The 15617-nt window shown below is 55.0% G+C and overlaps 1 protein-coding gene across 1 annotated transcript in view; it reads left to right on the forward strand.

Moving 5' to 3' along the window:
* Positions 1-2118: 2118 nt before the first annotated feature.
* GRID1 (glutamate ionotropic receptor delta type subunit 1) overlaps positions 2119-15617 on the forward strand; it is a 984507-nt gene continuing 971008 nt past the window's right edge. Inside the window, exons 1-2 of the mRNA XM_049894341.1 lie at positions 2119-2306; positions 4490-4645. Of these exons, the coding sequence (XP_049750298.1) occupies positions 2228-2306; positions 4490-4645 (235 nt within the window). The 5' untranslated portion in view covers positions 2119-2227. The remainder of the gene's footprint in view (positions 2307-4489; positions 4646-15617) is intronic.

The raw sequence follows: 15617 nt of genomic DNA on the forward strand, positions 1-15617 counted from the left end.
CATAAAACTCACGCTTTAGATCCCTTCTCCCTACGGTTTTTCATCCAGTGAGCAATGGAATTTTGCAGGAATAAGAACTGTAGACATTGGGGGTTTGGAGAGGTTGGGTGGGGGTGTTCTAAAATTTGACGCCCCTTCCTTCTCAGGAGGAAGGAAGGCTTTATTGTGTGCACCACAGCCAGCTAGGTAGCCCAGCCTGGCGATGGGGTGGTCATTCTTATCATCTTGCCACTGGCCCTTCACCTTGCCCTGCCCATGTGGCTCGTAATATGTCTCCAACTGAGTCTTCTCTCCACCAGGCTGCCCCTGCCCTCCACACCTCCACTGGCCCCGTCTGCACAGCCCCCTCCACCACCTTTCCAAAGTAAAATCTGCCAATAGCTTTTCAGTGGCTGGGAGCTTGGGGAAACATGGACACGGACATACACACACGTTGTCTTCTCTCCGTGTGTTGGCTCACACGAAGTCAATGCCTGGAAGCCTCCCCTCTTCTTCCTTGGTAACCTCCTCCCAGGCTTTAGAAGTTGCCGCAGTCACCTCTTCCAGGCAGACATCTCTGGCTCATTCACCCCCCCACCCCCGTGGGGCAGGGCCCAGGAGGCGCCTGTGCATACATATCTCATTGTGATCCTCATCACATCTTTTAATTATCTGTTTAGATGCCTGCCTCTCCCTTGGCGGAGCCTCTCGGAGTCCCTCGTGCCCAGCGCACACACTGACGCACGGTAGAGGTCCTCGGGAACCTCAGATCGCCGCCCAGGCTCTGACGGCCTGGCCCCAGGACAGGTTAGGGGGCGCTCTAGTGCTCGCGGAATCGCCGAGCAGCCCGACGCCAGGACTGCCAGACGGGCCCAGACCGAGCTTCCCACGAGTCCGGATCCGGGAAGGCTAAGCCGTCCGCCGGAAATCTTGGGTGTGCCACGTGGAGCTCAGTCCGTCTGGGGCTTTGCGGGGCTGCGCGTCTGGCTTGCTATCCCCTCTCAGGTTCCAGCCCACAACAGCTTAACGTTGTATCTGGTGGCCCGTCCGAGGCATGCACAGGGCTGCAGAGGGAGCCCCTGTCAGCTCTAGACGCGAAAAGCCGAGCCGGCTCTCCACCCGGGCTCACGCGTGAAGGCTCCGTGCAGGGTCGGAGTCTGAGCTCGCTCGCCCGCTGCTTGGAAGGCTCCTCACGTCCAGGTGCCGCGGTCACGGCTGCGCTGGTTTCCGGCCATGAATTAGGCTTTAGAGCCCGAGCCTCCAGCCCGACTCCAGGCTGAGTGAACGGTCGGCGGGGCGGGGGATGGGCGACCCCGGAGGTCCGCGCCGCGGCCAAGGTTCGAACCCGGGCCGGAATTTGCTCCAGGAGGGTCGGACGCAGCCCTCCCTTTGGGCTCCCCCTGTATCCCGGGGCCTGGCTTAGCGCCCCGCCCCCGGATCCTCGAGGGGCTCTCTGTCCGGGGCGGGGGGCCCTGAACCGAGACGATCGGCTGCGAGGTTGGTGCGCGCCGGTACCAGGGCGCTCCGGGACTCCCCAGGGTAGTAGGTGGCCATCCCTCCTCCATCTTTACGCCCCCGACGAGCAGGTCCCCGGGGGCCGCCAAGTCTCGGCGCCGTAGCCCCGGCTGGTCCCCATTGCCGTGCCGGCCTCCGAGAGTCCCTCCTGCTGGGAGCGCCGAGTGCCCTGCGCCCCCTCCGAGCTGCGAGCTGGCGAGCGCCGCTCGGCGAAGCTGAGGCTCCGCAGTCACGTGGTCGAGAGGCGGGCGGAGGGGAGGGAGGCAGGCAGGGAGGGAAGGGGGAGCGGAGCTGAGGGGGAGGGGAGGGGGCGTCCTCCGCAGTTTGCTCCTCGCCGGGGCTCAGACACACAGGGAGCCCGGAGCAGCCACGCCGGCCCGGCCGCCGCCGCCGCCGCCACAGCCTCCGCCTCCCCCCGGAGCCGCCTGAGCCGTGGGAAGCAGTGTCGCCGCCGCCGCCGCGGGCCGCCCCCGCCTCGCCGGGCCTGGGCTCCGGCTGCCAGCACCGCCGCAGCCGCCACCGGAGCCGGAGCGGGAGCCCGACAGCGCGAGGCTGGGCTGGGCTGGGCTGGGGCGGGCGCAGGGCACAGGGGCGGGCGCGCCGGGAAGGCGCACGGGCGGGCTCGGCTCTCCCGGGGAGTGGCCGGGACTGCACCGGGACCGGCGCCTCCCCCCTCCGCGCTGCCCTCGGCCTCGCCCCGGGCCCGGGCGGATGAGCCGCGCGCCCGGGGGACATGGAAGCGCTGACGCTGTGGCTTCTCCCCTGGATATGCCAGTGCGTGTCAGTGCGGGCCGACTCCATCATCCACATCGGTGAGCGCGGCGGGCGGCCGGCCCGGGACTGGGCGGGGGCCCCGGCGGCGCTAGGGGTGCGCGGCGTCCAAACTTGGGGTCCCGAGGGGCCCGGCGGGCGGTGCTACCCCAAAGGGCCGCACCACGCCGCCCCGTGGAGGGGCTGTACACGGGCCGCGCAGCGCTTCGCGGGCTCCTCTCGGCTCCCCAGGCTCAGATCCCCGCGCTTGGCCCCGCGGCCTCCGCTGCCACTTAGGGCTGTGGCTGCAGAAACCCTGGGGTTGGGTGCGTTTCCAGACCCGAATCCCGGGCCGGGGCCGTCGGCGGGCTCGGGTAGCTCAGAGCAGCTGGGATGGCGGGGAGAAGGGGGGGAAGGGAGCGGCAATGGCCCCGTGGCTCGCCAAGTTGGCTGGGGAGCATCAGAGGTCGGACCGGAACCGTGTGTGAGTCTGGGCAGGTGGGTGTCGTCAGCGTATGTTGCTGTTGTGCGCTAGGCACAGTGTTGGTGTCACTGCGAGAGGGCGTTGGGGTATGTGGGGCCATCTGAGCGTGTGTTGGTGCATGCACGACTGTCAGCCTGTTAGAGCGGACACGGTGTCTACTGGTTTCCCCGGTGTGTGTCTGTGTGTAGCTTTCGGTGTGTATTTGTGTGTGTGTGTGAGCGCGCGTGTCCCTCATCGTGGCGACTGCAGTTCCATTCTGGACAGTCCCAGAGTTTCCAGTGGTCCCAGTCTCCGGCCTGCAGAGGGTCGGGGTGGTAGGAGCAGAGGGAAGAAGCGTGGGCGGCGGGGGAGGGGCACTGAGCGGGAAGAGAAAGATGCAAAAAGATAGAGATCCGTGAGAGAGGATGGGAGAGTGGAGATGAGGAGGGGGTGCGCAGCGGGAGAGTGGATAGGAGCTGGGAGCAGCACGGGAGGAATCCCGGAAACTTGGACTGGTTTGGGGCTGAGAGCGGCTACTTGGGGTAGTCCCTCCGCAGTTGCCTTTCCGGAAGTTGGGAAAGACGAGCCGGCAGAGAAGCAGGGGCTTGGGAAGTGTAAGAAGGCAGGGATGACGGGACAGGCGGGGCGGGGATGGGGTCGGCTGGGGAGCCACTGGGCCCAGACTGCGAGATCGCCAGCATCCCCAGCAGGTACCCTGGGCCAAACCTGCTTCCCGGTCTCGGCGGGGCGCGGGTCTTGCAGTCAGCATTGCGGCTCCGGGTGCAGCGTGGAACCTGACCTTCCCTCATCCCGTCCAGCCCTCAGTTCGGGGGATCACCGATCCTAGCCTGGGGTCGCGGGGACCCTCGGGGCCTAGCGAGGGGCGGGGGCTCCGGAACGGCCCAGGCGTATTGGACGGATCTCGACTGTCAGCTCAGGGCGGGCCGGGCGGTGTTACACTTGCAAAGCTCCAGCCCGAGGGCGCCTTGGTGGAGCTGTCCGCGGTTCTGGAAGGCTCTTCAAAGAGCGGCTCTTTCTGAGTGAGCCTCTCCCCTTGCCGGGTCAGAAAGGGAAGAGGTCTAGGGGCAGCCCCTTCCCCCTAACATACGCGCAGGAAGAGGAGAAGGAAGCGGGAGACGGATGGAGAGAGAGCAGGAGGCCGAGCCCAGGGCGCCTGGCAGGGGAGCTTCGCGCGGGTTCTGGGCCTTGCGCCTGGCAGTGGCCCTCGCCAGGGCAGAACTGGGGCTGAGCTTCCAACCATCTAAGCCCCTTCGCGTAAAGAAGCCTCTTGGCCCAGGAAAGCCAGCTGGGGTCCTGCTTCGGGCTCTTTCACTCCGTGGGAGACCCGTAGGGCACAGGGAGTCATCATTCTACGCTGGGATGGGTGTGGGGAACACTGCCCTCTCGGGGTAACTTTCTGGTTCCTGGGATGCAACCAGGGCGTTTGGCTGCTGCCTAAGGCTACCCTAGCTTGGCTCGGCCCATCGTATGGGGCATGGCTGAGACATGCGGTGCCAGGTTGTGAGACACGTGTGTGACCTGGTGGCGGCATGCATGTGTAACTTGTGTCAACTGTGTGCACGTGTACGCTGTGCGGGGAGGAAGCATATTCCTGTGCAGGTTGACTGGAGAAAGCCTTAAACTACCTGCCAAGCTGAAACCCCAGCCCAGCCCTCCCACCACTTGGAAGCAATGGTCCCGCCAGAGCTGTGACCCGAGGACTGTGGGAGTCGGGAAGAGGACTCCTCTCCATGCCCGGTCTTGATCCATCTTCTCCCCCAGGTGCCATCTTTGAGGAGAACGCGGCCAAGGACGACAGGGTGTTCCAGCTGGCAGTTTCCGACCTGAGTCTCAACGATGACATCTTGCAGAGTGAGAAGATCACCTACTCCATCAAGGTCATCGAAGCCAACAACCCGTTCCAGGCGGTGCAGGAAGGTGAGTGGCCATCGGCGACGAGGGCCAACTCGGCCGTGGCCTGCGAGGCTGCGAGCTGGGTTTGGCCGAGGCCCCTGTGCGCCCAGGCGGTCGCGTGGCCCGCGCGGAAACACAGAAGCAGTGGCGCTGGGAATGATTTGGCGCTACGGGGCTGGGGAGGAGGGCGTGTGAGCGTGGCGAGCTGGGCACCTTGCGGGGTGTGTCGCGGGGCTGTACGGCTTCTTCCTGGCTCGGTGGGCGCGTGAGTGCCCTGCGTCGACAGCGCATGCTGGGCGCTGGTCTGCACGTAGGCTTGTGTGGCTCGAGCCGGCTTTGTTTCTCCGGTGTTTGTAGGTAGGGGTGCCTGCGTGCTGGGTACCTGAGTCGGTGCATCTCCTCTGACCTCGGTGGACCGGTGGCTTTCTCGTCACGAGCCAAGGAGCGCTTGGCTGCACGAGCCCGCCCTGCCACCCGCTTCCGGTATAATCCGGTGCGCTCAGGCCACGTTTCGCGGTAGCGGCTTCTCAGTGCCTTAGCCGGCGCTTCCCTTCTCCGCTGCTCCTCCTCTTGATTCGCAGGAGCGGGTTTCTCTCTCGCTGTGCCCGCCACGGGCGGAGGCATCGCCGCCTGGGCCAGAGGTGGGCGCTGTTTGCCTAGGAAAGAAGTGGAGTTGGGCTAGGCCCTGCTGGGGGTATATCCTCGCTGGTTCCTGGGGCTGTCGTCCTGGCGGCTGCCTCCGGGCGGGCACGCTAGCGAAAGCAACAGGTGAGCCGCTGGGCTTTTGCGACAGTGGCTCCCTCTGCTTTTCCCTCTTCTCCTGTTCCTTCCCCTTCCCACCTGGCTCAGGGATCTGGAACCTGGCTTCTTCACCTGCCACCACTTCCTGATCTGGGCCTTGGGGACTCTGACAGCTGCCCAGCGCGGCCCCTTTTCCTCCCTCTGCCTTCTTCCCCTTAACCATGGGTTGGGCTCTGAGGCCCAAGAGCGTGCTGAGTTTTGAAGATAGAGGGGCACAGCTGGTGGCCCGGTAGGCAGGGTTTACTCTTAGGAGGACCTGTTCTGGCAGTGGGTGTAGCTGAGGCATTGGTTTGGCTGAGGCCCTGGTTCACTCCTCCTACCCAGCCTTCCAGCCCAGAGCCCACTTGCTGCTTTTGGCTTCAGTTCTCCTGGGCACCCGTAAGGCTAGCGTGACTCAGTGATGTGCTCAGGTCTTGGTCCAGAAGGTCAGAGCTGGTGCTGGGGAGGTCTTTGTGCTGGAGGGAAGCCTTTTGGGAGCCTCTGTATTCTTGAGAGTAGCAGAGGCTGGAGGGAGCCAGACTCTGGGCAGGAAGGAACTGCCCAGCTCAGGAGCCTGAAGGTCCAAGGCTACCTTGAGGTGGTTTGACAAACTTGGAGTGCTGGTACTTTTCAGGGGTGGTGGTGAGTGGGAGGGAGGTGTTCCCTATACCGGGAACTGCTGCTCCTGGCCTTGGCAGATGTCCATTTTCTGATGTCTCTTAGGTACCAGGGGGAGGAATCCCTGCCCATCTTTGGTGTCTGGCCCTGTCTCACCAACAGACCCTGTTCCCAGATGCCACTGGCTCTATGGGCTCCTTTTCTGTTGTATCCTCATAAAATTCCTTGCAGGTGCTTGGGTTGGGCTCCAGGTGCAGAGCCTCCTTAGGCAGGAGTGACCCTAACTGGGGTGGGGAGCTGGGAACATGTCACACACTTCGTGGTACCTTCCAGTCCCTTGACACCGTCTCCATACACACTGTTTGCAGACGTTCAGTCTGTGCTCCAGAACTGCCGGCGCACTCTGGAAGCACATAGCTCCTGCACCAGGAGCTCACAGTGTGGAGGACACTGTCTGTGCTCCACAACCTGTTTTGGCTCTTCAGCCATCGATGTGAACATGTGCCTCGCTTCTGCTGACTTCCCTCTGAGGGGCTGAGCAGTCCATGCTCCTTCAGTTTGCTCCTGAATGATGCCCATTGCAGCTGCCCAGTGACTGGAGATTCTGCTCCGGAGTGGGGTTACTACCTCAGGCAGGTAGTACACCTGGATGAGCTGGACTGCCAGGTGCCCGGGGTCTGGAGTTTGGGTTCTGGAGAGGTTATCACTGCTAAAGGGTGCAGCTGTCACACAACTTCAGCTGGTTTTGTCGTTTGAGAATGAAAATCCTCGTTTTGTGAATGCGCTGGTTTTTCTTTTTTAAAAGAGGAACCCCACATCTGGATTTTAATGTAATATCTTCTGATTTTTAACGCTTGTCAACTAATTGGACAATTTAAACAACACGGTACAAGCCAAACAAGAACACAGCCATAGGCATTCAGCCTTCAAGCCCCAAATGGCCATTTGTTTTGGAGACCCAGGGCCCTTCTTGCTCTAGACCTTGCTTTCCTGGGTCTCAGTTTCTCTATTTGTATAGCTGGCAAAATGTCTTAGGCTGCAGGGATGGCAGGCTGACCCACCCGTAGAAGGGTGTGAGAGTGAGTGAGTGTGTGTGTGTGTGTGTGTGTGCGCGCATGAAACCAGGGAGATAGATTCTGATGGCTGACAGCTGTCTGGCTGGAGGGGCACTGGCCAGGTGCTGTTGCTGGGCTGCGTGCTGCCCAAGTGTGTGTGCTGGTTAAAATGTGGCATGTGTTTTCACCTCACGAGCCCTGTGGGGAGAGATGCACATTTAACAATGTGCCCTTGCACAGCCCTTGGATGCCTGGGAAGAACAGGAGGAGCAGTGGGAGGAGCCTTCCCCCTTGCCTGGGGCAGGTGCTCCTGGAGGCTGTGCTCCTTGGCCAGGGTCTGATGGATACCGTATCTCTCTCCTGGGCCTGGACATTTATTGCAGCTGGACGTGGGGTGGCATACACAGTGTGGGCGGAAAGGCCTCTGAGTCTGGGAGTGGCCAGGGAGGAAGGGCAAAGGGTTCAGCCTCCATCATAGACTAGACAAGCCCCTAAGAAGCTCCAGTGGCCCTCAGATTAGGGTGATGCTGCCCCTGTTTTGGGAGGCATCACCAAGCAGGGATAAGATCTTGGTTGCTGCAGCCCAAAGAGACCTGGCTTGAATCTTGCTTGTTGCACTCAGTACGTGACCCTGGAGAAATCTCAGTCTGCTCTGAGTTTCTGGTTCTCTCTGTGTTAAAAGAGGACCATCATAGTACCCGCCTCATGGGGTTATTGTGAGGACTGAGTGGAAACTGGTATAAATTACCTGCCCAAGGCTAGTGGTAGGTGCTCAGTAAACACTCATTCCCTTCCCCCCTCCTTGACCCAACTGTGGCTCCATCTTAGTTTCTCTTGAGGCTGTTTACATTTCCAGCTGTATCAGTTCTTAAGCCAGTGAATTCCTTGAGAGCAGACCCTAACTGACCTTTTCATTTTTAACTTTTTACTTAACTTTTTTTTTCTGACATTAAGAGAAATTCACCGTTATAATGAACATACATTACTCTAAAAATGTACAAAAGAAAAAGAGGAAAAGCATGCTCATTATAGAAAACATGGAAGGTTCTGGAAAGCATCAAGAGGCAGAACAAAATTGTCCTGAGTTCTCCCGCTGTTATTTCCTTCTAGTGTACCCTGCACCCCCACTGTGTTTTCCACATGCCGAGTGCCCCCATTCCATTCACTTATAAATCCTACTTTTGCTTTTTACCATATCATTGGCTGTTTCTGAAACCACTGTGAACTATTTGTGAACATTATTTTTAGTGGCTGCATATATATTTTTCAATGCTCAAAATCGTTTTTTTTTTTTAATGGAATCATTTATGCTGAGATATGCAGAATTTAAGTATTACTAAAGAAAACAAGAACTTCTATTTTGATATGTTGGTCTTCAGATTTATAGCTATAATTTCTTCAGACTATTTTCTATAACCTCCTTAGAAACACTACTTTGTAAGATAGCTGGCCAGTTTATCTAATGGGGCACATTTACTGAAAAATGCAGTTGACAAGAACTGAAAGTTGGCAAGTAATAATACAGAAATGATATTTAAATCTTGAAAATGTTGCATTTTGGATTTAGTTGGCAAGGCCCATGTTAACAACGAGTGTGAAAATTTGTCTTCCAGATAGTATAGGACAGATAGTAATTTATTAAATAAAAGACTTTCATGTGGTTTTAAAGTACCTGCTCAAGATTATATAAATACATGAAAGAACTGGCTGAACAAGAGTCTACTCCTTCCAGAGGGTTATCTTTTACTGTGCATAGAAGATGTGAGTTATTGGATATGCTATAGATATATGTGGCATAGCGTGGCAAGATAACAGTTTTAGGAAAGTGGCAGAAAGAAGGAATATATGTGAGGCAATATTCCTTTTAGTTACAATAAGCACAGAAGTGTTTTAGGAAGACAAGGTAAAAATTACACAAGTATAGCTTGGTTCTTCCTAGAATAAAACAATGAAACAGAGTACACAGTACAATGCAGGGAGCTTGTCAATGCTCACCAGTAATCTCTGTCCATTCATGTTGGCTCCCTCTGAGGTGGTTACAGAACCTTAGTGGCTCAGTGGTTAAGAGCTCGGCTGCTAACCAAAAGGTTGCCAGTTCGAATCCACCAGGCAGTCCTTGGAAACCCTATGGGGTAGTTCAACTCTGTGAATTGAAATCCACTTGATGGCAACAGGTTTAGTTTTTGGTTTGAGGTGGTCACCCTGACCTCACTCACCATGCTAGTCAGCCAGACATACAGCTATGGTCTCTCTGGAGTCTTCTGGTCCCTTCCTTGGCATCCATTCAGAATTACAGGTTCTGTTGGGGCCAGACCCTTGCAGCTCCAGCTGGCCGACTCTGTTCTCTTGGGAGCAGCTTTGTTGGTCCCTGCCTGGAGTGCAAAGTTAGTACGATGGTAAAGATGCCATAGGCCCACTGCCATCACTGCCAGTCTGTACCTGTATTAGTTTTCTCTGCACTCTAAAAGGCACCACAATTTAGGTGCTTAAATAACACAAAATTTTCATCTTACAGCTCTGGAGGTCAGAAGTCTGACGTGGGTTTCACTGGACTAAAATCAAGGTGTCATCAGGGCTGCATTCCTTTTGGAGGCTCTGGGAGAGAGTTCATTTCCTTGCCTTTTCCAGCTTTTAGAGGCCACCTGCATCTCTTGGCTCCTGGCCCTTTCTCCATCTTCAGAGCCAGCAATGGTGGGTCAAGTCCTCTCATGTTGTATTACTCTTACCTGGCCTCTGTTGTCACATCTCCTTCTGTGACTCTCTTTTGCACCCCTCATCCACTTAAAAAAAAAAATTTTGTTGTTGTTGTGAACATACATGGCAAAACATACACCAATTCAACAGTTTCTATGTGCACAACTCAGTGACATTGATTTCATTCTTTGAGTTGTGCAACCACTCTCACTCTCCTTTTTTGAGTTTTTCTCCCCCCAACGTAAACTCACTGACCCTAAGGTTCCTATCTAATCCTTTGAGTTGCAGTTGTCACTTTGATCCCATATAGAGAGTTTTTAAAAGAACGTAATGCTAAAGGCAGACGTTTTTTACTAGTTAAGCTATTGTTTGGTTTTAAGATGACTTGAAGGGATATTTTTGGTTTAAGGTTTAAAGATTATCTCAGGGCAATAGTTTCACATGTTCATCCACCCTCCATGGCTCCAGGAAGTCTGAAGCCCATGAGAATTGGAAATTCTGTTCTGTATTTCTCCCCCTTTTGATCAGGATTCTGCTATAGATTCTTTCATCAAAATATGCAGTAATGGTGGCCAGGCACCATCAAGTTTTTCTGGTCCCATGGCAAAGGAGGCAGTTGTTCATGGAGGCAATTAGCCATACGTTTCATTTTCTCCTCCTATTCCTGACTCTCCTTTCTCTGTTGCTCCAGGCGAATAGAGACCAATTGTTGTGACTTGGTTGGCTGCTTGCAAGCTTTTAAAACCCCAGGTGCTATACAATGAACTAGGAGGTAGAACAGAAGCACTAAACACATTATTAGGCTAATTAACTGGGATGTGCCATGAAACCATGACCCTAAACCTCCAAACCAAGGAACCAAATCCCCTGAGGTGTTTGTATACAAACAGCCTCAGCAGCTACCTTTTTTTTTTTTTTGTCATTGTTGTAAATATACCTATCACACTACTTTTGCCGATTCAACTTTTTACAGGAGTACAACTTTTTGACAGCAATTATAGGAATTGGCTGTGCAGCCCCTACCCTTAATATGAGTTTTCTGTCACTGTAAACTGAAACTCAGTATTCCATAAGCAATAACCCCCGTTTTCCCCCTTCCTCCTGCCCCTGGTAACCACTAATAAACTTTGTTCTCTGTCCTTTTGCCTCGTCATTTTACATAAGTGAGGTCATATACTATCTGTCTTTGTGTGATTGACCTAATTCACTCAGCATAATGTTGTTAAGTTCCATCAATACCGTAGAGGGCATCAAGACTTAATTTCTCTTACTGGCTGAGTAGTATTCCACTCTATGTATGTGCTACATTTTGTTTGTCCTTCCATCCGTCGATGGGCGTTTAGGTTGTTTCCACCTTTTGGCTATTGTGATAGTGCTGTAATGAACACTGGTTTTCAAATCTCTGTTTGAGTCTCTGCTTTCAAGTCTTTTGGGTATATTCCTAGGAGTGGAATTGCTGGGTCATATGGTGGTTCTATTTTTAGTTTTTTGAGGAACCACCACACTGTTTTCCACAATGGCTATACAGTTTTGCATTCCCATCAGCAAAGGGTATAAAGGTTCCAATTTCCCTACATCCTTGCCAACATTTGTTATTTTCTGTTTTTTAAATCTTAGCCATCCTAGTGGGAGTGAAATGATATCTCATCATGGTTTGATTTACATCTCCCTGATGGCCAATGATGTGTTCTTCATCCATTTGTAAGAATCCTTGCGATGATACTGGGTCCACTTGGATAATCCAGGCTTGGCTCCTTATTTTAAAGTTGGATGATTAACAACCTTAATTCCATCTGCAACCTTAATTCTCCTTGGCCTTGTAACCTGACATACCCATGGGTGCTGGGGATTAGGGTGTGGACATCTTTGAGGGACAGTATTCTGACCACATTGGCACACCTGCCTATGTCCATCCTATCCAAAGACACACTGTTCACCTTTCACTGCATAGTTTCTGCATGGTTGACTGTCCGTTTGCTCACCGGGTGGCATCCACTTGTCTAAGCCAGACCTGTGAGGGCCACTTGGGCCATACGGCCCTGTTTCTATTTCTAAGACACTCACTCTGGAGATGCCATGCTGTAAGCCTGAGGGGCTTCCACGGTGAGTCCAGCTCCCCGTGACCTCTGTCCTGGGGCTGGATGCTGTTTGCACATAAGGAAGTTCCTGGAGGAAGGTACTATTTTAATGATCACACTGGAAGTTCCTGCCACCACTCTGCCCTTTTCTACCTGAGCAGGTCTTATTCAGAACCTCACCAGCCCGCCCCCTGCTGCAGCCTCTAGTCCCCCACCTAGAGCTCAAGGGTAGGACCTCTGTTGAGGTCAGTCTTGCTGCCTTGTGTCTAGCACAGAGCTATTCTTCCTGGTCCCCACAGGGGCTGCCGCCAGTGATGCCTCAAGCTCCAGTCTTCACTGGGGACATCCAGACCAGAGATGGCTGTGGCTGCAAGCACTGATGGGCCTCACAAGAGCTTGCCTGGGGCGTAGGAGCCACCTAGTCCCCTCTTTAGAATCCCCACAGGCCTGTGGCTTTGTGAAGGAATGACTGCTGAAGTCTCAGGCGTCAGGGCTGTCCTCCATTCTAGGGCCTCACCTTTGTGTGTGCACACGCATGTACATATGATATATGTTTACTCACACACATGTACGTGAGCATGCACACACTCTCACTTTGTAGACTATACTCCTGTCCCTCCCACATCCTCATATTTTGGGTTCCGGAGGCTCCCTTTCAGCTTGCCCTCCTCCACGGCCCTGCCTCCCAGATTGAGAGGTCAGACTTGACTGGCAGCGAGCAGATGGGGCCTCATGCCAGGTGTGTGGGTAGGAGGCCCTGGGTCTGGTGAGGCATGTGTGCCCCATCCTGCCTCTAAGCCACTGCTCTTTCTGTTCCTGGTAACATGGGAGCTTTACCAGCCTTCCCGTCTGGAACAGCATGTTGGGGACATTTTTCCAGTCTTCTCTGTCTCTGGGTCCCTAGCTGCCTTTCTTGGCTCTCCCTGAGCACTCAGACCCACATCTTTTAATTTTTTTTTTTATTGTGCTTTAAGTGAAAGTTCACAAATCAAGTCAGTTTCTTGTACAAAAGCATATACACACCTTGCTACGTGACCCTAGCTGCTCTCCCCCTAATATGACAGCATACTCCTCCTCTCCACCCTGTATTCCCTGCGTCCATTCAGCCAGCTCCTGTCTCCCTCTGCCTTCTCCTCTCCCTTCCAGACAGGAGCTGCCCACATAGTCTCATGTGTCTACTTGAGCCAAGAACCTCACTCCTCACCAGTATCATTTTCTGTCTTACAGTCCAGTCCAATCCCTGTCATACCCACATGTTGTAAGAGCAGACAATCTTCCCAAATTCTTACGGTTGCCAAGTCAAAACCTTCTAGCCTTGTCTCCTCCAGCAGCAACCTTCCCCCTTCATTTGGCCTTTTATTCCCCAGAAAATGTGGTCACCAGAAAACTTGGGGTGTTCAGTCTGTACTGCTTCTCCTCAAATCATTTCTAACCCAGCCTGATTCCTGGATGCAATTCTTTTTAACTTGCCCTCCCAGAGAAGTGCCTCTTTGTCCCTACTCTTTGCTTTCGTTCTGTGTTTCCCAGTATATCAGTCAGGACAGACTAGGTTATTCTGCAGTGACAGACCACCCCAATATCGCAGTTCCTTCCCATGCTCTGTGTCCATCTTTGGTTAGCTGGGTGGGAGCTTGGCTTGTCATGGTCACTCAGGGCTGAGGGAGCAGCCACCATCTTGAAAGCTGCTAGTTGTTGTGCCAGGGGGGCAGAGAGCCCTGGAGTGGGTCAGCTAGGTGTGATGCTACACGCCACTTCTGCATACAACTCACTGGCCAGACTGGTCACATGGCTGCAGCCAATCGTCAGGAATCTGACAGGCACAGTCTGGAAGGGGGAGAACCAAAAATGTCTGGTGAACAGCACAAGTGCTTTCCACGCTCTTCATGTCAAAATGATCCAACCATTTCCTTGGTGAGTCTTTAAACAAACAAACAAAAAACCATGCAGAAACCAAAAACAATTTTAGGTGTAGATCCTGGTTGGCCCAAATGCATGGCTCTGATCGGCTCCCCATTGCCCTCACTTACTTCTCCTTCTGTTCCAGAAAGCTCTGGCAGTTGTCCCCAGCCCTGGCCTGTAGTTTTCTGTGTCTGTTCATCTTGCCTCCAAAAGTAAGGCCTGGACAAGCCCAGTTCTCGGGAGCCTTGAGCTAAATGTTTCCTAAAAAAGAGGTAAAGACCTCAGCCCCCAAAGGGGCCAGCACCATAAATCCCCCCCGTAGCTGGATTTCGGCAACTCTGCACATTCAGGGGCCTCACCTGGGCTCCCTGCAGCCCTGTTCCTCCTGCAGAACCCCCACCCCACCCAGTCCTGTCCCGTATGTATGCCCTCACCCCTGCTTTTCCCCACTGCACAGCCCCTCTCTTCTGGGACAGCATTGGCTGGAGTGGAGGCCACTCCTCTCTCTGTCAGGGGCTGGCCTGAGACAGCTCCTTCTATGGGGGTGCCGGCCCCTCCTTTGGGGTGCCGGCCCCTTCTCTGGGGTGCTGGCTCCTCCTCTGGGGTGCTGGCTCCTCCTTTGGGGTGCTAGCCTCTCTGACAGGCTTTGGAAGACGCCTGGGTCTGTATCCAATTTCCCGTCAGCTGGGTACTCTGTGACCTTCCTCCCGACCTGTAAACAGCCAGTCCATGACTGGGAAAAGGAAGACCCAGGACTCTCCCTTCCTGGGAACCTGCAGGCCTCCTTCTGTCTCCTCCTGGGCTCAAGCTGTGGGTGAAGCAAGGGCTTTCCATCGGGGGGGCCAGGGTGGTCCTCGGCTCAGGCTGCACCTCCCTGTTTATCCAGTTTGTGTTGCTCACATCAGTCCTTGGCCAGGCCCCAGCAGAGGCAGCCAGACACTACGATTATACTCCTTCTGGTTCCCTGCGCCTTTTGCCCCAGGTTGGTGCCCTGCCTGGTCCTTCTCTGCTCCCTCCCCCACTCTCCCCATGAGAAGAGAACAGACCTGGGTACCCAGAAGCTGGCTAGGATGAGGGAGTGTGGCTACTCTCAGTCAGACAGACTGGGGTTCCCATCCCTGCTCTGCCACCAGACCACGGACAAAGCACCTCTGTTTCCTCATCTGTAGAATGGGGATGACTGCACCGTGGATAGCTGTGAAGGCCCATTGAGGACTTATACTACATGCTGAGCCCAGGGCCCGGCACTGGGCAGTTGCTGGTAAAGAGGCGGGGATGGCTGTGACATTGTCAATCTGAGTGGCCCCAGAGGGGCTCTTGGCCAACTCCCACTCCCTGGCGTGGGCGGGCTGTGTGAGCAGGGTTCTGCAGCCCCTGTGCCATTTTAAGGTCTCAAAGTGTGCAGTTTGGGGTGGAGCCCAGCCTCCCCGGGTGTCCCAGGAGGACGGGGAAGGAGGCTAGGATTGATGATGCAGCTCATATGGAGGCTGCTCTGAGCCGTCTGTGTGGTTTGGGCTCAGGGACCTCACAGACCGTCCCTGGGTGGTATTGCAGTCTTGCTGTGGCCTTGCTGGCTCCAAGCACAGAGGGCTAGCAGGAGGTAAATCTGGCTGGCCTAGCCCAGCCCCCCAGGGCTTGGACACACGGCAGGTATAAGTTGTCTTTTTGGTGTAAAGGGGTCAGGCAGGTCTGTGTTCAAATCCCAACTCCATGATTGGTCAGCTGTGTGGTCTTGAAAAACTCACGTTCCCTCTCTAAGCCTCAGTGTCACCATCTGTGAGGTGGGGTTGCCTTAACTGTTGTGGTGGTAGCTCTCATGAGCTGATGTGTGCCTGGCTGGGAGGAGGAGATTGGCAAGCTGCCGCCCCTTGG

This window comes from Elephas maximus, chromosome 8 (genome assembly GCF_024166365.1).
Source record: "Elephas maximus indicus isolate mEleMax1 chromosome 8, mEleMax1 primary haplotype, whole genome shotgun sequence".
In the NCBI taxonomy this organism is placed as follows: Eukaryota; Metazoa; Chordata; class Mammalia; order Proboscidea; family Elephantidae; genus Elephas; species Elephas maximus.